At 38.5% G+C, this 27,042-nt stretch overlaps 1 protein-coding gene across 5 annotated transcripts in view; it reads right to left on the bottom strand.

Annotated features, from left to right (window-relative positions):
* Nucleotides 1–20,514: 20,514 nt before the first annotated feature.
* Nucleotides 20,515–27,042, bottom strand: part of elfn2b (extracellular leucine-rich repeat and fibronectin type III domain containing 2b) — an 83,904-nt gene continuing 77,376 nt past the window's right edge. For all 5 annotated transcript variants that reach the window (XM_079864219.1, XM_079864216.1, XM_079864217.1 and 2 more), the window contains one exon: nt 20,515–24,591. In XM_079864219.1, the coding sequence (XP_079720345.1) occupies nt 21,618–24,323 (2,706 nt within the window). In that variant the 5' untranslated portion in view covers nt 24,324–24,591 and the 3' untranslated portion in view covers nt 20,515–21,617. The remainder of the gene's footprint in view (nt 24,592–27,042) is intronic.

Genomic DNA, 27,042 nt, shown 5'->3' with positions numbered 1-27,042 from the left:
TTTTCATGTTTCATTTAACAACTGAGAAATAGTTTGTTTAAAGGTAGGGTAGGTAATCCTGTTCAGAAACATTTTTTTTTATACTGGGTGAAATGGTCCTTCCATTCTGATAGTAGTCAATACATTATGTGTTCAGAAAAAGGAATGGAAAAAATCTGACCTCTGTAGCAGCTGTAGGACAGTAAAAACTCTGACCAATCACTGCCATTCGGTGCGAATGTAAAGAACCAATCAGATGCCTTCATGTCTCGTGCCCGAGCACCACTGCGTGCACAGCCCTGCGTGCACTCATCATCACATGTCACCGTTCCTGGAAATATTCAGCTCACTACACCGAGTAAGCAGGAGTTTGCGGCACAATGGCTGAGAAAATGCAGCAAAAAGTACCAATGCCAGCTTTGCTACTTTGCTAAACTACTTCCTCGGACCCTGCCCGCACTCTTGAACGACCTCCTCTGCTTCGTCCCCGACCCCGGAGTGGACCTGTCCTCGAACCGACGATGCGGTACTTGTCACCGGAGTGTAACATTAGTCCTCATCAGAGTCAACAATGTTTTCATCATGGAAACTCTTACATGCAAAACACCGTATATGTTATGACTCTTACACGAAATTCACCTTCATCACAGTTTAACTGATGGTAATGGAAAAACGTGTATCAATGCAACCTAGCTTTGCCTTATAAATATAGCTCGTTACCTATAGCCTAAATATAGCTCGTTACCGAATCAAACAAAATATATTTTAAACTTTACCAGTATCGATATGCTAGCTTGATAGTGAGTAGCCTACTAAAAGCCATCATATTTGTTTATATTCATAGTGATAAAGTTAGGTATTTTATTACATGTGATTCTGACATGATGTCACTGCATGCACTGCGCTCCTTCCTCTCCGCTCGTCTCAGGTAAATAAATGCGTCTTCAGCTGAGCCTGAGCGTTTGGCGTCGCGCGTTCATGTGTTTTGGGGGCGTGGCTTTGGAAGGAGCCCAGAAGGGAGGGGGTGGAGTGAATGGAAATAATGACCTGTGTTTACAACAGTCGTGAGAGGTCTACAGACACTCGATTTTTATACTTTCTTTTTCAGAGTACTTACATTTTAATTATGTATTGGTATATAAAGACAGTTTAAACAAATTTGGAATGTTTTTTTTTCTGAACAGGATTACCTACCCTAGCTTTAATTGTTTATTAGATTAACCTCATTCAACTGCCAAGGATTCATTCAGTATGTTTCCACTTCAAACAGATTAATCTAGAACCACCAGCAAGAGCACAACCAATTTAAAGCCCCACTAGGTAGGAATTCCGTTTTGGTCAAACAACGACCCCTAGAGTCGCTGTGGACTACTTGTAGTTAACGTTACTGTCGTAAATACCACTCACGCAGAGCAGTCTCTTCACTCACGGCCTGATCCCCTCCCCCCTGTATACCGGTCCCTGTTCAGTCGGATGGAAGCTGTAACGAGCTATGGTAACGAGTGGAAATAAGGTGTGTCCCCTTTAAGAGCTGCGTGCGCCCTGTTTAACTGTCGGCAGTCTGTATTGTATGTGAGCCTCGAACGTGCGTAATCGGGTTGTTTCTGTTTGATGCTCATTCTTGTCCCATTTTTGTCTATCAAGTAATGCTGTGGACGGTAGAACGTGTGACAGACAGTTACACGAGTTCGATTGGGGAATAAACACAACGCGTTACAAATCGTCGGACATCGAACAAGCACAGCTAGCCTCCGAAGATGTCTAAGTTACTAATCCATCAACAAGAACGCCAGGTGCTTTTTAGCTCACACCAACGAGTGAAAGCTTATCCGAGTGATATACAATATAAGGAATATACTTACAAGTCCAACAGCATGTGAGGACGTGTTGGGGGAAGTGAGGTAGCCTATGCCGTAAAGCAGTCGAATTTTGTTGTTCTTTTTGTGCTTGGGTTACTACCCGAACCCCGAAGTTTAAAAGTACGATTAAAAACGATACAGACCCCGTCTGTCAATGGCAGACGTGTCATTCAACCTATTGTAAGTCGATGTACCATCACAAGAGTCTTGGAAATATATTATGAAGGTTGAAAAGTTACCTAGTGCTGCATTGATCCCAAATGAATCAAACAGCTTTGTTAGTCATCTGTTTGATCTCTTTGAATCAAATCATTCTGTTTTATTATTAACTCACTATGCTCATCCTCTGTTTTCTCATGGGGATCTGGACATGAGCATGGCTGTGGAAGAAACGGGCCTCCTGCTGGAATTCATTTTGAGAGAACATTGATGAGGACAGGGAGATAGAAAGATGCCGTTACTTGAGTCCTGCAGGACCCTTGGGTCAGGGAGAGTTGAAGAGGTAGTATCTGTGAATTCTGTGTCCTGACTGAATGTTGTTCTGTGCCTGTTTCTTTCTGTAAAGTTAAGACATAAATGTGACATCATGAATAGTCCACATACAAATCCTACTCAAGTCAACATAGCAAAATGTAATATTTCTCAGCATTTCTGTCGTCAGAGTTCCTATCTCTCTTAATGTTTATCTTATGTCTATTATTTCTATTCACTATTCTGTTCTAATATTTGATCTAATTTCTTATGGTTTAATAAATTATGCTGAATTTCAGGATGTTCTTAAATGGCTGTAGTAAATTTAGTGTATGTTTCAGCAATGCTATTGGCATGGTAAATTTTGACCTGCACGAACTTGATGAATTTGTATAGACGAGCTGTTGATATAAAGTGTAATTCATTGTTTTTTTATTTTTATTTTGTGTATTTGTCCATGAAAATGGAATTTTATCAGAATTTTGAAGTCTTTTCACATTAAACAAAAGTTTGGGGTCGGTAAGATTTTCAAATGTTTTTGAAAGAGTCTCTTATATTAAACTCAAGGCTGCATTTGTTTGATCAAAACAAAACAAACAGTAAAATTGTGAAAAATGACTACAATTTAGAATTGCTTTCTATTTTAATAGATTTTAACATGTAATGTATTCCTGTGATAGCAAAGCTGAATTTTCAGCATCATTAGTCCAGTCTTCAGTTCCACATGATCCTGTCATTCTATGCTGATTTAGAAACATCTCTTATTATTCTCAATGTTTAAAACAGTTGTCCTGCTTAATATTCTTTGTGGAAACTGTATACGTGTTTGAAAAAAAAAAAAATGTTTATTTGAAATGGATGGATACATGACCCAGGTCTGATTCAATCTGCACCGGGCTGAATATGTGATCGGAGAATATACTGGAAAATATACAGTGTTGTCTGTTTGGTCCTGTTTTACAATAAAACAGGTAACAGTGTTCAAGGCCATCTCTTTGTCCAGTCACGGTATGAAGTCATACAATTTTACAACCAATGTGTGAGTGCATGTGTGTTCGAATGTGAGAGAGAGTTGGATTATCGTTACATATGTTACAGCCAGAGCTGAGTGCACTCTTCTTTTCTATCTTCCTTCTTCGACAGTCCGCAGTGAACTGGAAAAATGAAATATTTACACTGCTATTCCAACAGGTTAGTTAACTCTGAAACATTAATGCCCCTTAACGTGGGGCCCGGGAGAAGATGGAGGAGAGAAAGATGGAGGGGAAACAGGGCATAGGGTCATATTTAAACTATTTAACTCATCTCTATTGCTGCCCTTTGCAGGTTACTCCCCACCAACCTAACCTCAAACAGCATTAATCTACTATGTGACAGTGGAAAAGAACTTGTGCCTGACTAAATGAATAAGAGATCTACAGACTGATAATAAATACACAAGATTTTATACATCCACAGAACAAGCAAAGTTGGCTGGCTGTTTTTGACCTTTCTTTTAGTTTCTAAACTAGTTATAGGAATGAGTCACCAAAATGTAAAAGTGTGAAGCTGAAATCTACCATTGTTAATATGATGAACTTCTACTGGACAAATTCTCATGTGTCTTTGGTTGGATTGTGATTACAGTAATAAATAATTAAATACCATCTAGCTGATAAACCTCCTCTCATGACAAACACAAACTACACTGAAATCAACTTCTCATTAGCAAGGGAGAACACGGCTGGCTTTGTTCTGTTTTAACACACATACGATTTTGAGAAAGACTCCCTCCATAACTGTATAATTGCAGTCTTCCAAATTGTTACGTACTGCTCTGAAACACAGGTTAAAGATCCAAATGCAGCTTTAATAAGGAAAATCCATAATCCAATCCAAATAATAAGCAGAAGGTCAAAACCACAGGAGAAACAATCTAGATAGCAACAGAGTCCAAGACACATGCAAACAGATCAAGACCATAACATGAGAACCAGGATAAAGCACTCAGAACTGCAGAGTAACACAAACAAGACTTCACAATGAGTGTGTGAAAACACAGAGCTTATAAATGCAAACACAAATGAGTTAATCACACACAGGTGTCATTAATCAGACCATAATGAGTCAAGGCAATGGATTATAGGAAAGGTAGTTTATGGTTGGTATCATGGGCACTCCTGCTGGTGGATGTAACAGAACCTATGTGGAACTAATATAAATAAAGTGAAGAGCGGGGGCTCGTTCTTCGTACGTTGCTTAAAACATCCGAGATCAAATTACACATCCAAGATGATATCACCGTGCTAATCATGATCTAGCTAATTAGGTTCTTCGAACACACCTGCCGGATATGATTAGTAGCTGGATTGAGTTATCTGAGATAACTGCACATTCATGCGCTGGTTTAAAAGGGGATATGTATCGATAGTAGAAACACTGATCAGCAACGCTGCTATTGGCTGATCAGCGTGGCCAAAGAGCGCGCTCAGTTTTTATTCTCATCAGAGCAAGAACTAATAGTCGAAGTTTATTCGGAATTTTAATGTTTAATCAAAACGCCAGGGAACACCTCAAAGTCTGCAAAAGCCCGGAGAGAGGGCTGGCAAAAAGTAGCAGACAATTTAAATCCGTTAGAAGTGGCCATGTTAGATGTTTTTATCACTTATTAGCCTATATATTTGTATTTTAATAATTGCATAATTACAAAAAATTATTACTAAAAAAACTATTAAAAATATTCTACATAATGGTAATTTTTAGTTATATTATAGTCACTTTTATAAAAGGCACTGTTAAATAAATGGTTGTCTGTTTATAAAAGCAACCAAGAAAAAGGCTGAGAAAAAAAAGAAGAAAAGATCTTAGTAGCCTACACTGTAAAATAATTTTTGCAGCATTAAATTAAGGCCGTAGTCCTTTCAACTGTTAAATCTTGAGTAATGATGAATTGCTTTGACTTGTGAAACTTGTTAATGTAAAAATATTTTGCCATGAGTTTGTAAGACTGAAAATACTTGTTGAGGCCCTGGTCTGAGACAAAGGGCTAATTACCATTTGACCTCCCGCATACGACCTCACTTCCGCAAACTACTAAGAACTCACACAAGAATATGGTTTAATGTGAATGTTTATCATTGACTGTTATGTTTTTGGTGTCATTTGAAATGTCTCAAAGTGAGTGGTACAGATATCTCATATCCAGATAGATAAAATAAAAGGTAATAAGGTTTATAGAAGTTTAGAGAAAACTGGTTAAGCCATTTGAGGGTGGTTTTCCCCATCCCCCATATCACCTGGGCAAACAGGATAAAGGAAGGTGTGCGTGCTTTATCTGGTCTCTTTTTGGCTCGGTACGAATGGAGTAGGTGGTCTTTTTCTCTCTCTCCCTCTCTCTCTTTCTCTCTCTCTCTCTCTCTCTCTCTCTCTCTCTCTCTCTCTCTCTCTCTCTCTCTCTCTCTCTCTCTCTCTATCTCAGGTACAAGCTGGGGTAAGATTATTTGGTGTAACCAATGTATAACCATTGTACTAGATATTTGAATTGATTGTGGAATTAATCTCTGATTTCTGAAACATTAAATTGTTACATTTGATTATTCTAACTGATTTGACATTGTTCATTTAATGGTTAAAGGGAATAGTCAAACATTCGCTCACTTTTAGTGAGGCACAGATATTATTAAAACCTTTCATTTATGGAGTCAGATGAAATAACGAGAATACATATCGTTAGCCTCATAGCATAATTGCCTAAGTCATATTTCAATTTCTTTGGAAAACAAGAACAAACAAAAAATGACTTAGGCAATTATGCTATGAGGCTAACGATATGATTAATGTATTACAAATTTAACCAACCAATACTTTGCATGAGTGAGGATAGAACACGTGATAACCTTCCCCGTGTATTGGCGAACCGGCAATTGGACCAATATATAACGGGCCTTACAAGTTATTGATCACATTTTTCCCCAGTGTAGTTCATTGTAATGACATTGTGTTTTCCTCTTTTGTGCACTTTTACATAATACACCAACACTTGTATCTGTTCCCAAGAAAGTGGTGGCTGAAATATGTGCAGTAAGTGGACATTTTCTAACTTTCCAAAGGAAAGAAAGTATAAGATTTTGTAATGTCCATTTGTTTCCATTGCACTGGACAGTGAATAAACCCTCTCAGATAACTGTCATATGGAGGAACTAGCCTACCTGCAAGTGCATAAATAACTTTACTTAATTTATACTTGTATGCTTTATGGCTGCAATATAAGTTGCAGGATTCCACATCTACAGAAAGGCCTACAGAAGAGTCTGCACAGACAGAGGAGACATAGGCCTACAGGTGGGCAGTGTATAGCCAACTTTTCCTTTTTATTTGTTGCATGAGGCATTTATCTAATATCTCTTGTTGCAGGCACTTGACCACTGGCTTTTCTTTACAAAGAACAATTGAAATAAAACTCAAGGAACTAAGCATATTTGTCTTTTTTTTTTTTTTTTGGCAATGTTGTGTAATATGGCACATGCAACAATGTCACAGGCCCTGTCAGGTGTGCAACCCCTCAGACTTTTCAGACACTGAAATCTTCCCTTTAGTTAGCCAAAGTTAATTTCATTGTGTGCCCTTGTCCTGGCTAGAGCTGTATTGTAACTGGTTTGGGTCAGGGAATGGGGTCATAAAACACCTGTCTGCAGGCAGGAACATGTCATAATCACCTATGAAAAAAAAGCAGTTCTGTTAGGATCAGCATAAGTGTATGTAATACAGTGAGCTTGATATTTAATTGTGGAACTTTCCATACCACTTTCAAATAATGTGCATAAATGTGAATCTCTGAAAATTCTTAAGTCATGCACAGATCCTGGCCATTTTGCTTTCACATTTATGATATGGAAGATTTTAGTCAACTGCCTTTTTTTTATTTGATATAATATTACTAATCTGGAATATTAAGAATCACAATAGTAACTGGGCTGAACATTTACATTGTGAACCCCCTTTCTGTTCACATAATCCCCTTCATTGAGGCCTTGATGGCAGTCTATGGTCTAAGCCTATAGTCTATGGTACCAATCACGTTAGTGAAGCCTGAGTGACACATAATCGGCATGGTCATGATTGCATGATCTTCATAAAAAATTATGATAGCCAAAAAACAAACAAAAAAAAAAACCTGCTTTAAAAAAAAAAAAACTGCTTTACAACATTGGGTCTTAAGTGGCTTTGAAATGCCACAAAAAAACCTAAAACTGTTTTTTAAACCTAAAAGCGCCAGGTAAACTCCGAATGACATGACAGACAGCACTTTCCATCAAGTTCTCCGCATCTCCAATAGTGTAAAGGAAAGAGACACTCGCAAATAATCTTAGGGCAATGCAAACAGTGATTAGTGCTGTAGTTAAAGCCCGACTCCGACAAGTCAAAAATAAATGTGCGTTTCCAACAAATGAATAATGTAAACGACAATCTCACGAGTCACGACAAAAAATATATATCTCAGAAAGTGCATTGTCACGCTGCGCTGGACTTCCCGTATCAGCTCCGCTTATAAAGCCTCAATCTAATCCTGTTTACATGAAATAAGCCTGATCCCGAGCAGGTTTAAGCTTACGGACCTGTTGCTATGACAGCAAGTCCAGGATGAGCGTCGAAGAACCAAACAATCCAAGATCATGCCAAATCGCCAACAATCAAGTCCAGCTAACTGAGTTAGCGACGTACGAAGAACGGGCCCCAGGAGTGGAATGGGTTTAGCAGCATTAAGGAATTTACCTGAGCTCTTGTATTCATGAATATGTGCAGTGTGCGAATTACACAATAATTTTTGGCTTTAAAAAAGTTTGATTGTTTAAATAGTTGAAAATGTTTCAATGTCAGGAACATTTATGTCCCAAAGGGTATTTTTATTAAAAAGAGCAGATTGTTTCTGGCTTTTTCCCATGTCTTCACCGTTTTATTATTGCTACAAATCGCCTTTTATGTACTAAGATTGTATGTTTTTTTGCAGGGATCTGACACCTTCCTCCCATTATAAGCACTCTAGAGTACTGCAGATGACAATGTTTGGCGTCCGAGCCCCTAACATCTCAATCCCGAGAGAACAGAGGGGAAGACATCCATGAGAGAGCAGGTCCGTTTGCCCAGATCTTCATAACATTCACACTCGTACAACCGCACTGATTTATGTCCTGAATTTCCAGCCGCTCAGCCTCCTTGTGAACCCAATCGATTGGTGAAGCATGAAAATACATCTAGAGCCAAAGGGAAGTTTACTTTCTCTTACTTTTTCATTGCTTTACTTCATTCTGTAGACATCTATGAGTGTGAATATTGCATGAAAGCCTTGAAAATGAGTTCAAAAGTCCCTCCATTCAAGATAAAAACAGCTGTTTAGTCTATTATACGCACATATTTGCTCAACTGCAAGAGTTGCTCATATCATTGTCAGACTTTTTATGTGCAATTTAGACTTCTGAAAATTACACTTTATGAGATTCGTGTGATATAAACATCTAAGCACACAACCTTTACATGAGGCAGTGTAAATTACATTTGTGTTGTGTACTTTGTATGTTTGTGTCTGTGCACTGAACCAAATAATAAAAAAAAACACAATATGATTGAAAGAAATAGGTCAAGCAACTATACATTTTTGATATGATTCCTCTTTATTCAGCTGATTTCATTGGCCATGTGCTACGTGAATATTTTATTTTTCAGCCAACCCAGTTACATTTAGCCAAACAAACAAATACAAGATGGAACCCAGTGGATATGTGGCTTAGTGGTTTAGTCCATGTACACTGAGATAACGCTAGTAATGGAAGTTTGAATCTGGCTTGCAACTTTTTCCAAATATGAAAAGGCAATAAAATATATATTTAAAATAAGCCAAACTGACTAGAATATAAATATAATTTAATATTTTATTAAATAATATTTAATATATATGGAACACTAATCATACATTTAGCATGTATTAAATATATTATTATTTTTAAGTGAATATAAATGAGGCAAATTATTGACTAATACTGTCAAATGCGGTGAAAGTGGATAAAAAACAGCAGCAGTGTATAAGAACATAGGAGGGGAGAAAAGGGAGATGGACTGACAGAACAACCCCAAAGACAAACCTAAATGAGCGATAATCTTTTCATAAGTATGAACCTGAATCCGTCCATGCCTCTTAAACCGTTTGCACAATGACACACTATATTCAGAGTAATTGCATGGTGTCACGGAGGCGTTTTCCACCAGTCAGGAATGAAAAGAGATACCGGCTGCACTGCAAGCTGTACAAATGCAGATCATTCCTCACTGCTGCTGTACCTCTGGACTATTAGTGAAAAACACTAATCATAAGAGAACTTTAAATAAATGAATGAATAATATTTGAAAAGCTGAATATATAATTGTTGCTGAAAATGTCTGTGGGCAGTAGTCACATTAAGGTTAAAGATGTGCGTTGCATTATTCATACAGTCGGTTCTCTGTATTTTGCCATGGGCAAATCTGTTGACCTCATCCTGTCCACAAGCAGTTATTGTGGAGCTGAGTACAACACTTAGCCTATGAGACCCAGTGCTCTGACCGCTCTCTGTGCCTGGATGTACAGTTGCCCCATAATATTTGGACACTTAAGATCGAAGTGTACTTTTTTATTCTGCTATGACTTTTTGCTGGCTGGTTTCAAAGTGATTTTAGTATTATGTACAAAGTCAGATGTCCTCTGTCAGGTGTCAGAGCAGAATCACCACTGGTTCATCACATTAATGTGCTTCACTAACATTTGACAACCAGAAAGTATCACAATACCTTTTGTTTTCATTTTCATCATTTATTGATTTTTATTTAAACCTAACAAATGTCTTTTGTATAGCGTTTTGCTTACAAAGTGTGCTTTATTTCCTTAAAATAAATGTCACTGGGTTTGACATTTTGTTATGCAATAGCATGTGTGACTGATGTATCTAAATACTTTTTCATGACTATCATTCTTTATAACAAATGACTATAGCTGAATATTCACAGTTCAGAGAAAGACAATGCAGGAAATATACTGTATATACTGTTTATATATAATTTTCTTTTTGTCCTCATAAATGTGACAAAAATGGAGGGAAATAATGAAAAATTATCATAAATACCGAACACGTCTTTCCCGAAATCCCATATATTTTTCACTTGCTGTATGAAATATTGAGGGGCCTGATGAAGTATTGCAGGGTCATTCTCAGCTCAGGAGAACATTCTCCACCTCACCTCACCTCACCGTCCTCCAGGGATTTCCTCCATCTGTTTCAAAAGTTAATGCTTGAACAAGTCAACCATGAATGAACTCTGCTCTGACTATGTTCATGTTCTGGCACTGTACAACACCTGTGATTCAAAGCATCTTGCAAGACTGACTACTGTTCAGTCACTTCATCTAACTTTATCTAATGGATTTTACTCTTACACACGTGGCAGATTCTTTTATCCAAGCAATTTACGCTGCATTTTGATCAGTGCATTCTTTGGGAACTGAACCAATGACCTTGACATAGCATGATTTCCTGCACTGGTTGAGCTATATGAATTAATCATATATACACTACCATTTTAAAACAGTTTTTTTTTTTTTTTAATGCCAGTACTCCAATCTTCAGTGTCACATGATCCTTCACAAATCATTCTCATATGCTGATTTGGTGCTCAAGAAACATTTACTATCAATGTTTAAAACAGTTGCTTAATATTTTTGATACCTTGATACATTTTGCCATGTACTGTTTTATGAAAAAGAACTTGATTGGTAACACGGTGAAAGTCTTTACTGTCACTTTTGATCAGTTTAATGCATCCTTGCTGAATGAGATTATCCAGTAGATTACAGAGGTAATAATGTCACTGTAGGAAAATCTTTTTATGCACTTATTCAAAATAACCACTTCACTTAACGGTTCTCAAATTTTCTGTTTATTTTACAATTTTGTAGCATTTCATAATCTATTTATACTTTTCACAAATGAATCTCCGCTGTGATTGTAGCAGTTAATATGAACCCACTCTGCACATCCATTACAAATAATCAATTTCTGCCCAATTATATAAAACAGCTTATTGCACTGAGGCATTCTGCATCTTTCCCTTTTAACAGCATAGCAGTGCTGTGAGTGGCTTTTTGACTACAGTAGGTGTTTTCAGTTTTTTTTTTTTTTATATTGTCAAATATAAGTGTATAAGTTTCAGATATAAGTGTATTCACGAGTTCACACTTACAAATAAGTCAGATAGAATAAATGCGTATTTGGCGTGCTGTCCGAGGAGAGGGCTCCGGGCACAGTATTCGGCCCGAACCCAGAGTACTCCCCCCGTATTCCTGGCTGTGGAAGAACAAGCCAAGAGTGAGGAGTCGGGGTGGTGGAGGGATGCTGAAAACTGTCAAGGAATGTTAGGTGAGTTGACAGAGTGAATATATACATGCTTCTTCTCATGCTGATAGGGTAGACATGGTAATTGTTTGATGACGAGTTGATTGACTGATTATTTGAACGTGCTCCTCCCGAACTTTGTTTATAAAACATCATTAAGTGATGAAATTCTCATTGGCTACATAAATCTACAACGTCATTACATTTTTTTGTCTGACCTCAAATCAAAAGGGCCTTTTCATGAAGAGGGACCTTTGGCCCTTTACCCTTCATGTTTCAAAATTGACTTCTTTTTGAAGACTTTTCTACTTTCTTTGTCTTTCTATCAGCAGCTTTGAGGAGGGATTGTTCACATCTCGAGTCTTCATTAGCAGCATGACTGAAACTCTGTCTCTCCTACAGGCCTGAATGATTTATCCTGGTCAGGACATTCATATCCACCATGCTGTATCACCCCCTCATCAATCATGCACTCCCACACAACATTTTTAATTGCTTCATAATTTAGTGGGCTTTGTATGTTGATGACTTAATGTACGTTTGAAGGGAAAAGAGTGCAGTTTCTCAGCACAGAGAACAGAAGGAGATGCATTGACTCTTACTGGAGCTCTTTTCTGCTGGTTGCTTCTTTCTGGTTGTTAAATGAGGTGCAAGTTTTTGACTTGAACATAAATTACTTTATCCATTTTCTTCCATAAACCTATAGGAAAATGGATGGAGTCTTTTGTGCAGGCTTATGTGATCAAAGACCCCAAGAAAATGTAATACTGCATGGAAACAAAAGATGAAATTAAAAGAATAAAAGATGAGAGGACAGAGGGGGAAATGAAATAAAACTATATATTGTTAAGAAAAATAAGAAAATCCATTCATAAGATTCATGTGCATTTTATTAGCTCAGAAAATCAGTCACCCACTCATAGATTTTGAGTTTTGGCTGCTTAGTGCCCACAGACGTGTCTCTGCAGAGGTAATGCCACAGTGGGGTTGTAGTGTTTCTTTTTGTTTTGATCTCCTGCTCCCTTCACTGCTTCTTCTTCAGGCCACATATTAGGAGATTAGGAGAGTGAAACTGACCGTTAGTAGTGCTTACCATAGAAAAGTGGAGAGGATTAAGAGACGTTCCTGTGGTGAGGGAATGTGCAGAGAGACATCTCAACTTTCACTTTCAATTTACAGTTGATAGTACTGGACTAACTTACAGGTCTATGTTCAGTTAGCACGAGTCTCAAAGGAATCGTTTATGTTTTTGGAATTTCATAACAGTTTGATCACACAAATTCACAAACCATCTGAGAGAAAATGGCAAGAGCTTTCCTTAATTTTTACACATTTTTGTGTAATTTAGGGTGTAAAGGCTTTCAACGGTCCTCTGGGAACCAGCCGCGTTTACAAGGTACAAGCTACAGTATGAGTGAAGCGTTTGTGTGTTGATCACGAAAAGAGATATTCATCAAAAAATGATAAGATGATGGAGAAGAGCATTATAACATGGCATATATCCAAACAGTGCCCACAAAGTTATATATTTTCCAATCATTTGTTTAGTGCCATCTGCACGATGAAGATTGGTCCTCCATTATTTGAAAGTGCTACCAATTTTATTGCGGTTTCACTGAATTTAGATTAGGCTGCCCTTGGAACATCACATAAAAAACTAACTGAGATGTTGTATATGTTGGTCAGATAGTCTCTCCTGTTCAAGTGGGAAGCTTTGGCAATGGTGTGAGATGCTCTGTTTGTATTAGGCAGTTCTCGCTTTTTTTTTTTTATATCTGTAAATCAAGTACAGATTTGACACTGATCAAAAGAGTCACTTAGCAGCTTTTTTTTGACAACACTCATAGTTCTGGCCAAACAAAAATAACAAGAGACAAGACTTACCATTTCAATGATGTTTGGCAAGCTTCCACAGTCTTTCCTGTGAATAAAACATGACGCACATGCAGCTTTTTTTTTTTTTTTATTACAAATTTATTGCAAATATAGAAATAGATCTTTTGTACAGAATTTGTGGTGGAGAAGATGTAGGATATAATTACCAGCTAAATAAATGTAAGTAAACCATTTCAGAGGCTTTTTTCCCCATCACATCAAAGAAATGGTGTCCTTTTTGAGATCTATTCCGTAGATAGAAAGAGAGGCAAAGAAATATACAACCGATCTGAAGGAAACATTGTTAATGAGGCTCTGAAATCCATTTACAATTCTGTCAAATCCTGCGATTGAAAAACTAAGCTACTTATGATGTCCAATATCAAACTATTATAAAGCTCACAGTTGGAGCTCTTTTGTGTGTCGCCATGGAAAAGCTTTGGTTTCCACTTGCAAAAATAATAATAAAATAAATCCTGTTGGTTCAGATCAGAATCTTACACTCAATAAAATGCTGTGTGACTGTATATCGTGTATGTATAGAATGAACAGAAGAGCCATTGGCAAGAGTTCAGACATGATGAGGTGTTGGTGTTGTGGTTTGGCTTCTCAGCCTTAAATAATCAATGCAGGCCTCTTCATTCAGTCGGTTAAAATAGAGAACGACATCCTCCACAGCCTCCAGAGACAACAGCCTCCGAAACGAACCATCTCTCTAAGTACCTCTTTTTCACTGCCCATGGACTATTTCACTGGCTTCTCAGAAACATTGAAACATTCATTCGCTGATGTTTGCTTTATCATTGATTCAATGAGCAGCCGTGCACGGGAGAATGTTTTTCTCCAGCAGAGGCAAGGGGCTTCTGCGGGACACCTGCAAGGTTAATGTAGTGGATGTGCCGTATTCCCTCATTTATTGATCTGGAGTCTGCTGGGCAGCATTGAGTTCTGCGGAGGATGAATTGACACAGCTAGGATCTCACTTTTCTTTTTCATTGCAGAGAAATAACTATAAGGGATAACGGTCTTATTTTGGCACTAAAACAAGACTGACCAATATATCCTTTTTTTTTTTTTTTTTTTTTGGCAATTGTAAAGCAGAATACGAAGCTTTCCCATGGCATTGTTTCAGGCAGGTTTTTTCTTGGTTCAAAACTGTAATAAGAATTCCAGTGACAGCAATGGAAGTAGTTCAGCATCCTCGAGGTGTTAATAAACCTCAGTATCATCCCTCAAAAAGTTCTGACAGTATTTCAATGCCTAATTTTTGCTTTGTTTGCAAAATATATCCACTCAATATACACAACAATATAATTAATTTCTTTGAAAAATACAGAAAATCATGCAAACATAACACTTTGTTTCTTTTCCTGCCACTTTCTATGGTCTCAGATTGAATCAGATCTGGATAACAGGGATCAACGTATTAACCCAGTCCAAAGCTGTACAACATGTTACCCCAAAATCACCCGAAACCTCCCATCCCAAAACATAATTATAACAATTACAACTAGAAATTCAGTGACAAAAAAAACCCCAACCCATCTGTGATATTTTTTTACAAAGTTTGAAATTCACAAATATAGCTATTTTTCTAGTATTTACCCTCCTGCTTTTTTTTGGAACAGGAAATCATATTTGTGAAAGAAGGGCTAATAAAGCAATTGAGAAGAAACAAAGATGCAAGCTAATAATTGTCATAAAGGTTCCTGAGCCGCATTTTGGGACAGGTGAAGGCTCAAAGATGCTCTTCCGCTCAAGAGCAGACAGACCCGCCAACCGCATGCCAACATCATGTGAGAGGATTATTATACTGGAGGATTAAAACAAAACAAAATGAAACACAAAAGGCCCTTGTCACCCTTTTGTACATTTTACCCTCAGGTTCAGCAAAACACATTTTTGGAGTGTTTAAATTGAAAAATAATCAAATGAATGACAGTAGACCCGAACACCACCCCCATAAACTCCTTCTGTGTGAATTCTGCCTGCTTTACAATGTGCCAAACCAGGCTGTAAAAGTCACATTTGGTGAAACCTCAGGAATGATTTAAACACAATAACAAATTAAGATCTGCATATATTTCCACAAAATAAGGAAATTCTGTCCATTAGTGCACACACCCCTCTATGTTGAAACATTTTGGACTTCACCCCTGTATTTAAAAAATATATATGTAATTATATATATAATTAAAATGTTAACTCCCACGAGTAATGGAATTCCCCGCTCACATGTCAAATACTATTCTTGTTGAACACTTGCAGTTGCAAGATAATAATGACATAAAGTCCAACACTACTGTTGCGTCAGCTGGCAAAACAAAGAAAGTCTTAGTACACCTTTAAAAATATGGTTTCATTAAACTTCCTCTTTTCCTCCCCATTACATGTTAAACTGCTGTCTGAATATGGGAGTGATGCTCCATCTTGATATGTTGCCCTGTAGACAGATAAACGGAGACTACAGAGGGAATGAGTGGAAGATTACAGGGACATCAGGCTGATGGAGTCTGAAGTTAATTGAGAAGTGAGTGATGGAGGGGGATGAAACAGTACCCAGGATTAACTGGTGTGATCCCCAGTGCCAATAGCTGGGAAAATCCTATAGCTCCTTTGACATTCCCATTCTCTATTAAATGTTTCCCACGATTTCTGAGCGACAGTGTTGTTAATGGATTGTCTAAAACTCTAAAACTTACAATTCTGTCTAGAATAGAAAAGAATGTGTTCAAAACACATATTAATTGCAACTTACTTTTTTCTGTGGAACGAAAAAAAAAAAAAAGAAGATTTTTTAAAGAATCTTAAAACATCTTTTTCCATAATAACCATGGCTTAGTTATGGCCAATAACCAAACGAAACGAAACGAAACGAAAAATACAGAAAAAACAAACTGAGGGTGAATATTTTCATTTTGGGATTGAACTATTCCTTACTGAACTAATGAACCAAACACAAACATTTGGATCCGATTCAGTCATGATCTCATATGCAATTCAGACTATCTAATCATCTAGGGTTGTTTCATAGCGCATGCATTAGTCTGTCTTCTTTCACAACATTACAGATTGTGTGACGTTTATTCATTCAAAGCTCCAGCCATTATCAGGTTGATGCAGCTTGTGTATATTTTCTGTTCCTCTCTCTCCTCTCAAAGTACTCCTACACACTTGCTGCATCATCTCCTTTCCTGATTTACTGTCTCCTCCTGATCCTGAGTGTTAAATGTGTTTTCTATAATCATAACGACATTCTCCGACTCACTTTGATGAGCTGATTCAGAGTTAACCCCTCTCTCCAGCACTTGTTTCTTAGAATCTTCTTCAAATCAATGCATTTTTATGTTTCTCCATCACAGTATAATATAAAGTATGTCTTTAATTGGGTTATTAAAGCCCATGGGTTGCATTTTGGAGAAGCACAGCAACTGGCCCTTTTAGTGTGTCTTCTAGTTCTAAACAATCAAATGTATCCATCCTGCAGCCTGTTTTGCTCATTGCAGTCAAACCATCGGAATTCAGAGAACATATGAGAGACAAGAACAAACAAGCGGAAAATATCAGAGGGAAAACGTGGCAGTGTGGTTCTCTTCTGCGTAAAGAGGAAGAAAACGACTTAAAAGCTTCATAAAAGAGGCACAATTATCCTGACCCCAGAGAACGTCAGACTGATTTTCTCTGGGCTTCTTTTGAGCATGAACAAAGACAGGCAACGTCAACGAGGAGGACCTTCAAAGACACAGAATACGTTAACTGCATGTAGTCGTTTGGACTAGATTTAGTGGCATGAGGGGCAATAATAAGCTTGTCGAACAATATTTGGTCCTTAGTAATTATTCAGTCAATTAAATATGGATTCTGTTCTTGTAAAAATAAGTAATTGCTTTTAAATATGTTCGTTACAAATTAAGAACTGCAATACAAATAAGTAATTCAAAGTTACCTTATTGTCTCAGAAAAAAAAGAATAATGGGGATTTATGGTATGACAGAGCTAATTTCCTACAAAAGTTTCTCGTTCGTCACTTTCTTGCCATTCGAAGGCCGTAAAAAAGAATGGAGGCTGGAATGAAAATCTTGTTTCAAAGCATTAATCCATATCTTTTTTCTCACTTCAAGCCAATCTCCTTCCATAGTGTCTACCACTAAAAGGAGGCTAAAGAGCTTAGAAGAAGTAAAAACTGCTGTGGAAGAGTAATCCACTTTGCACTCTGTGTAATATTGCTGAAAGCTGACAGTGATTAATGTTTAAGTATTTTCTACCCTTAGTACAATCAACTTCCTTAACACAACTATAGTGAAACGGCCTTCAGAAAGAACTAATAGTGTAAAAAAAAAGGCAATTTAAGTATGACACTATGACACCAAACATCATAAATTATGAAACAGCGTCATATATCCTATGTCTTGTGATACTGAATGCTTACAGTGAGTGGAATACAAACAACTGTGTACAGCCCACTAGTATATCACCATTTCATTCAAGAAGACAACAAAAAGAGCTGGTATCAACAGTCAACATGACACATGTTCTTCAGGAACTTCTGAATGACGAATTGATAACACTATCAATACTAGCGCAGAGCAGGAATATAATGACACTTTAGCAAAGGATCCAGATGAAGAGACAGATACATGCATTATTCAATCCTTAAAATTTTTTTTAAAAAAAATTCAGTATCCCGAGAGACGAAACTCTGACCCCAACCATCCACTGATTAATTCGGTGAACGAAGAAAGTGGCTGTAGGAAGAATCTTAGCCTATTAGCTCTGTAGTAGGATAGTAAACAATCACAAATTTGGCTGAACTGGGTAATTATCTGTGATATGTCAAGCAAAGATTTAAAGGCCAAGTAAATCAAAGAAAGAAAGAATTATAAACATAGTGTGTGAATAAAGGTCTGATATAAAAATACCTTAACTTGAAATAATTGATTTGCTTGTTTGTCCAGAATGAATGGGAAAACATTCATTCTTCAACAGGGAGTGTTGAAGGAGAATGACCTTGAGCAAGATAACAGCATGAAGAATCACAGTCTTACTCCCCAAGCAAAAAATAAGAGAGAACAGTATTTACACATTTTCTTAAACAATTAATAAACAACAAATCTTACAGATGCCATGCCAATTGTATTATTACTCCCTCTTTTGTTATTCAACCTTGAATTCATAGCAAAAATGGCTGAAAGCATTTGTACAGGAGTGCAAGTCCTTTTTTCTGTCAATGAGGGGAGGCACAATAAAAACCATGTCTAAAACATAAAGCTGGGCATCAGATTTTACTGTTATAAAAAATGAACAGTCATTTTTGATTGATTGTTGATGGTTAGTTCCTTAAGACCAGTCCAAGAGGTTTTAAAATCATGTTCATAAAGTAAGGAAAATGTCACAGTAAGCCTCCGGTACCAGTCCTTTGAGAGTCCATTTCAGTTTCCCAAGAATGATTTGTCCAGTTAGGGTCCATTCTCTCTAAATGAGCTGTGTGCAATGTCTTCCTTAAGTACACACAGAGCCCTAATAATCCACATATGTTATAGCTGCTGCTGTTCCTCTTTCTGTAAACCATAAAGCATCCTATAAACAACTTTTGTCATATACCTTGGACTGGATTTTTTTTAAAGCCCTCGAAAAAGAGAGAACCAAAGAGACATTGTGCCTGAGTGTATGTCCAATGTTGGCAGGTATCTATCACATATTTACAATGAAAAACCTTAATCAAGAGATATGGAATATTATGAACATGTATTTACAATGAAATGATGTAACGAATATGAACAAAATAAACAAAAATTACTCTTTTGTGATACTAACAAATAATGGACCCTTTTACTGAAGGCACAAAAACACCTGATGCAGAATAAAGAGGGTTGAATGAAGAGGTTTGCTAATGCTAACACTCACCCTCATTTGAACTTTGCATTCCATTTAAATCTAATTTATCTCATTATTTCTAAAATATATATCTCCATAAATGTGTTTCATCAATAGTAATGTCAAATTAAGTGCCGTTACAAAGTGCTGAGATCTCAAGTCAGAGAGAGGAATAGTTTACCTTTCTCTCATACTCATGCTGTTACAAACCCATGTGCCATTCATTCTTTCTGAATGGTTAAGTTTCTTTTGCGCTTTTTCATTATAACGAATGCGAATTGCAGCATTTGTCACATCCTGTGCTCTGCAGAAGACAGAAAATCATATAGTTTTGGAATGACACAAGGGTGAGTAAATGATGACAGAATTTGGGTGAACTAACCCTTTAAGCCATGCATTGGGACGGTTATAGTCATACTTCATTGATTAAACACCATTAATTTTATTTCAGTTGCCTGTCATGTCTCACCTGCCATTTCATAGTAAACACATGTATATTTTCCCGCAGTGCAACTAATAAAATTTTTTGGTGTATTGGTCCCTGAAACTGTAGGCTGACTGTGGTTGCTGTGAGAGAGAGAGGAGAGAGAGAGAGAGAGAGAGAGAGAGAGAGAGAGAGAGAGAGAGAGAGAGAGAGAGAGAGAGAGAGAGAGAGAGAGAGAGAGAGAGAGAGAGAGAGAGAGAGAGAGAGAGAGAGAGAGAGAGAGAGAGAGAGAGTGATTCAATCTCTTTTAATCAAATTGGAGGTCTTGGCTGCTTACCCTCGCAGACTTAAGGATATAGCCCTGGTTAATTGCTAATTAGTTAGTGTAATCCAAAAGGGAATTAATAAAATAATCGCTGACAGAGGTGTTGAAGTTAATATTATTTGTCATTTTTTCAATAAATACCATTAATAATGTATTATCCTATGAGATCTACATTTGAGATTAAGTGCTTTTGGGAGAGGAGTTTTATTATCAACGTTGAAACCCAAGGTCAATAAATGATAACAAGAACATAAAGCATCTATTAATTTAAAAGATTTTTTAAAATTTTTAATTTAATTAAACCTTGCTCCTTTTTTCGGTCTTCCTCTCAAAGTCAGCATAATGGATAATAATTTCCCCCAATAAACAAATGAATAAATAAACAAAAAAGAGCCTGGAGAAACATGCCATATAAAGTGTCAGTTTAAAAGTGCCATACCAGGGTATAGGTCACTTTGCCTGTTGAATGACTCAGCTGTCAGCAACAGGCTTCCAAAAGCCAATTAATGGACTAAACAAATTGACCTCAGGGCAGAAGAACAGAATACATAAACCTTTGCTGCCAACAGACACTTTATGCTCTTGCTTTGATACAAGTGACAAGGTAACCTCTGATAAGGAAATGCTATTAATAATTCATCAGAGATGAGAGATGTACAGAACTATGTCTCTTTAATCTCCAACACAGATCTATGCATTTTCCACAAACCCTGGTAAATCTATTTTCTCTTGCACCCCTTGCACTATTTATGCCATCCTGCTCAGCACAGCAGTACAGCTCAGCAGCTGTCAAACACGGCTGACTATTCCAAGGTTCCCCCGGGAGATTCTTCTGTTTCATTTTTATCTGTTTCTTTCCTCTATTCCTTTATTTTTCACATGAGGAGTGCTATTGAAATGTAAATGTGGTTGCAGTCTCTGTAATATGGAAGAGGGAAACTGCTTTTGACAGGTTTGTAGAAAATCAGCACATTTTATCCTCCTAAAACACACATTCCCACCTAACAAATGAATGTGATGACCAATGATTTGATAATTTGGGAGTACAAACAGAGATTCTCTCTCAGGCTTAATAAGGACTCTAGTTAAGGTTACACTATTGATATGAACGATGAATACACAGAGTATTTCAATTACTGACAAATGATAAGCCCTCTGGACCTTTTTCACTGAGAACAACAATGCTCCAAATGATATCTCTGAATGTTATCTTATGTATGTATTGTATTCTCAGGCTCTTTTTACTCTTTCTGGCTCACTGTACAAAAACATTTAACAGCTTGTCCTCGAACCCTGTCAAACTTGGCTCTGTTTTACAAACTGCAGCCATAACCCAACTTGCTCACTAGAGTTGCTCTTCTGGTTTATCAGGCAGTAAAAGAGACCTGTACTGTGTATCCACACAGTCCGAAAGATTACAGCTTTTGCTGTGCTGACACACCCTTCCAGTAGTCAAGGATGTCATGCAAGTCCTCCCCCTTGGCAAACTGGACCTTTTTACGTAAGGCGTTTCCAGCTGTTACGTAACACGACTCCTCACGTGGACCCTTTCTGTGGGGACGGAAGCGCTCCCAGATGCGCAAGGTGTTCTCGGTGGAGTACTCTGGACTCGAGGAGTAGCCAGAGTAATTGTGGTGACGTGGAGAGAGCTGAGAGTAGGAAGCAGCGTCTCTCTTGGTGCGTGACAGAGGCTTGAGAAAAGAGACCCTTTGGGCCGGGGAGTCATGAGAGCCCTCGTAGTATAGGGCAGGGACTGAGTGACGATGCTCTGCACAGTGGTAGTCTGGGTGCACCTCCAGGTGTTGCTGAAGGCCCATCCCATCTACAGTACCACCGTCAATGCTACAGCCACCTCCTCCACCACTACCTACTAAAGGGAGCCTCTCCTGGGGCTCACCACACCCCAACGGGCTGCCCTTGTCTGAATAATGGCAGGGATCTGGGCTGCGGGGTTCCGGAACATCTAGGCTGTAAACACGACCCCCTTTTCCACTGGAAGGGCGGCAGTGCCTCTTGGAAGAGGAGACGATGACAGCAGCATCTGCACTCATTTGTCTTTGAATAGGCCTCACTGCAGTAGCTGGGGGTGGTGGACGATATGGTGGGGACACAAAGCCACCACCTGTGATCCCAGGCCTCTCAGACAGAGGAGCAGAGAAGGGAAGAGGAGGTGGGGGAGGGATTTTTGGGGAAGGCAGGACTTGGCATGTATCACTGATACTAGAAGAGATGGGAATCAGTCCTCTGGTCAGGGAGGAGGTAGAGGTAGGTGGGGGTGAGGTGGGACCACTTGCTGTGGTGGAAACAGAAGAAGCTGCAATAGAGTCCAGCTTGAGGGCATCAATACAGTTGTTAATTATCTGGTTGACCTTGTCAACTTCCATCGCAATGGTTGAAATCTCGGACGCTGATCCCCGGCCATCATCATCTGAATCATCACCCAAGTCACTTCCATCATCCCCCCTGAGGTCTTCCTCCCGAACACCATGCATCACAGCTCCATCTCTCCCCCTTTCATCTCCTCCAATAGAGGTCCTAATATCCATATAGTTGCCCTTACTGGCCATGGCCTCAGAGAAAGCAGTTGCCATCTTCTCTACTTGAGGGATGGAGGAAAGACGTGAGGAACTAGTGTTGGCAGAACCATGGCCAAGCATGGCAGAGCTGGACGAGGAGGACATGGGTAGTTTGCCATGGTGATGCTGATGGTGGCTCTGCTCGTGGAGTTTCTGGACAGCTGTGGGGTCATTTGCAACTGCTGCTGCCACCTCTGGTCCATATCGCATTTCCAGAATGGTTTTCTTCACACAGATGGATTTTTCTTTCTCTTCATTTCTGCGACGTCTTCGTAAGCAGTAATAGACAAACCCAAGGACAATGAGCATTCCAAAGAGACAGCCAACAATGGTCATGATGTAGTGGGTGGTCGTGGAGGGTGGAGGCATCAAGTCATCTGGATTTGGCGCTCGGGTAGAAAAGTATAAACAGGTGTGGTTGTAGCGCTGAGAGTTGCGTATAGATGCCACACAGAAGGTATAGTTGGTGTTTGCTTTGAGCTTGTTAAGGGTGATCATTTCCTTTTTTTTCTTCAAGTTCATCACATCTGACACAAAGCTCTGATTGTACTGCACCAGGATGTACATTTTGCTGTATGGTTTTGGAATCTGAATCAGAAGGGATGCAGAGGAAAGAGACACATGTTGTAGTTTGATGCTGGGACTAAATGCATTGTCAGATGAGGAGGAAGTTGTGGGCTGATGGTATGGTCCAATGTGCTCAAACATTTCAGGTCCCGCGCCTGAAGAATCAGGATCAGGTGGCAGAGATGTCATCCCAGGAATCAGCACCCCATCCCGGCACACAGAGGAAAGGATGTTGCGAGCACTCCGTCCATGCCCGGCAACAGGACTCAGCAACGGATAGCCAAACAACTCCCGTGGGGTCTCGCACTGAAGTCGATCATAGGTGTGTGTGACATTGTTGAAGGCCTCTAACCAGCTGAGGAAACTGTAGAGCTCACATCCGCAGTGGAAAGGGTTTCCTGCAAGCTCACATCCCATGAGCCTGCCCAACCCAGTGAAAGTGGATGGGTCCAGCCGGGCAAGCTTGTTTGATGACAGATCCAGGTTGCTGAGGCTGGGGCACTCCCAGAAAGCACTAGTGGCAATGACTTCTATGAGATTATGCTGCAAGAAAAGACATTGCATCCGTCCCAAACCTCGCAACATGCCTTCTGTCAGGTTGGTTAACTTGTTATATCCAAGTTGCAGGACCTGTAAATTTGCTTGGCTTGCAAAAGCACCATCTTCGATGTACGAGATCTCATTCTTGGTGAGGTTGAGGTCGGTCAGGTTGGTAAAGCGACTCAAGGAAGTGAAAAAAATAGCTTTGATCTTGTTCTCATTAAGCCGCAAGTCATGTACTGTATTGTTGATGTGCTGTGGGATTGTTTCGTATGGTGGCTGGTTCTGGCTGCAGATGGCCAACCACACATAACCTTTATCCCCCTCGATCAGCCAGCAGTCACCTCTGACCAATGCTGGTGGGCATAAGAGAAGGAAAAAGGGAAGGAAGAGGAGAGTGGTACAGGAAGGAGAGAGGGCAGTCAACAAACTCTTCATGATTGGAGTGGAGAGGAAGGGATGTTTTAAAAAATAAAGGGAAACAAGGTTGAATTCTTCTATAAGTTTGTTATTGAGAGTACAGAAAATATCTTTCACATTTGCAAAAAAAGGATCTCCTTTTGGGCTGTCAAAGCTGTTGGCTTGTCATGGTTTCTAACAGAGTCCCCATATTTGCTCATATCCGGTATAGCTGAGTTAGTGCCTGATACATTTTCAAAATTGATCTTTAGTTGAAGGACAGCTGCTGGAGTCTTCACTGATGAATCTGTCAAATGAAACAAAGACAATACATATGAGCTTAATTTAACAGGAAAATATCAAGGTTTCTCAACATGTAAAAATAAAAACAATTGATTACAAACAAAGATATGCACAAATATTTTATTTAATTTTATGTAAAATATAAAACAAAAATATAAAATTATACAATATTATATAATATATATTATCACAGATTATACAAAACAAAATTTTAATTATCACAGCATTGTAACAAGCAATTTATAAAATATAACTAAAATTTTAATAGAACACATTTGGTTATTAGTCACTAAAAAACTGAATATGTAGCCACTACAAACATATGAGTCATAAAACACGACACAATAACATTCCCTAATGGATTCTGCATAATAATGGAAGCCAAATCTATGTATGCCTTAAATCAAACATTTAATTGGTCCATATTTTCATGGCTGCCAATGATGAGATGGCACACGAGCTGGTACAAGCTGGCATAAATGCATGAATTTGTGGATGTGCATAGTGGTTGCTGTAAACTCCTGTATAAAACCAGGGGGGAAAAAACTAAATTAAACCAGGAAAACCCACTGCAATTTGGACTATTTCCAAACAAATCATTCATTAGCTGCAAGAACAAATAGTGCCCTATACCCTTGGATTTCATTGTCTTAATCATTAAAGTGGTAGCAAATGAGCCATATACTGGCTTTCCAGGATAGGGATAATTTATCTCACCCTGCCACCTGTCTTTCAGGCCTCCATATAGACAGTGAGGGGAGACTGTGATATGACAAACATCATTAATCAACAAGCCATACAAGGTTTCCTGTTTCTGAACAGCATTCCAGGGCCACTGTATGACAGAGAGGAAAATATCTATAGAAATGGGGGATTAAAAGGCTTTTGCATTGTGCCAGGCACCATCCTCCTCTGAACACAATGGGAAATGGAACACATTTTAAAGCTGCACAGACTCAGATCTGCTGCTCAATACAGATGAGTCTTAGCTTTAATTCGTATGTTCTAGCCTTGAGCACCATCAGTAAACACTCAAGAGACAGTTACAAGAATATGTGATTTAATTCTGGGAATTATAACAAAACAACAATCTGACAAAACAACAATCTACGGTGAAATCTAGGTTGTAAAAAAGTTTGCAGCAAGTCCTGTAACCATGCTATCACCACTATGAAGACCAAGGTTGTTAAACCAGTCTTTGACACAGATAAAATTCCCTCTTTTTTCTCCAACTTCTTGCTCTCTCTGTATTTCCTCTTTGTCTTTGCACCCATCATTCTGTTGTATTTATGTTCAGTCTCTCAATTAATCATACAAAAGCTTATTCTGAATTAAAATATTTGCCAATCTAGAATGAAACGTGCCCTGAGAGTTATTAGAGACGCTACCGTTTTTAGATCACTACCATTTCCCACACTGCAAAATATTTATGAAACAACAACAATGACAATTTTAATGAAACCTGCAATCGAAAAACAGTCCTATCAAAGGCTCCCAGGCAGCATTTGCAGTCTGATCATACCTCTATATCTCGATGCCCCTCCACCTTTTCTCACTTGTTCCTCTCTTTCTCACCCTCTATTCCTTCCTCAGCCCACCAGAGATGTGATCTGGTTTGGTGCTCCACATAGTGAGGCCCAAAGGAAGCTTTAATTAGGGCTGGGGCTAAGGAAAGGAGGTGCATCCCAATGAGAGCGCATGCTGTATGCGTGAAAGAGAGGCTAAAATAAATTAAGAATTATAACACAACCCCAGTTGGATAGAAATCGCTTGTTTATTTTGCGACTCAATACCTTTACACCATGAGATATTGATTGATTGCACACAAAGTGTTTGCTCTCCTGCTTTCATTAATTTTGTACAGTCGTCAGAGCAACAGACAGATTGACACCTGATCTAAACTTGGAAAGTGCTCTCGTTAGAAGTGCCAATTACTGATTAATGTCTCTCCAAAACAATTACCTAATTAGTTATGAAGATATCTAAATGACATCTATGTACACAGAGAGGGTCTAAATTTAAACAAAGGGAAGTCAATTTTATACTGACAGTGTTTAAGTTAAGTAAGTCAATATTTTCATCTTAGTCTTTCCATCTGCCAGCCTATTGTTTAAGTAAATCCAAACAGGGCCTGAGTGGGAGGTTTGCTTCATGGAAGTGTACAAAGTCTCATTTCAGATTGGTGTGTGGTATGTGCCATGGTTTCATGTAATACTGTGAGATATACAAACACACAAGAGCCTTTGATAATATATGTACTGTGTAGGCGCAAAACAACACACACCTTGCCATGGTTTCGCTTTGTGTGGTGGTGAGAGCTAAATCTGAAATCCCCAGAGCATACATAAAGCAAGCATACATTACAGACTCGTATGGAGACAAACTAGCAGTCACACTATATGTTTCAGCTGTGTTTAACTTTTCCCAAGGATCAGGTGCAAATATCTTCTTTTTG

The sequence above is a fragment of the Squalius cephalus genome (assembly GCF_949319135.1).
Source record: "Squalius cephalus genome assembly, chromosome: 1".
NCBI lineage: Eukaryota > Metazoa > Chordata > Actinopteri > Cypriniformes > Leuciscidae > Squalius > Squalius cephalus.
This window is presented reverse-complemented; position numbering and strand designations above follow the sequence as displayed.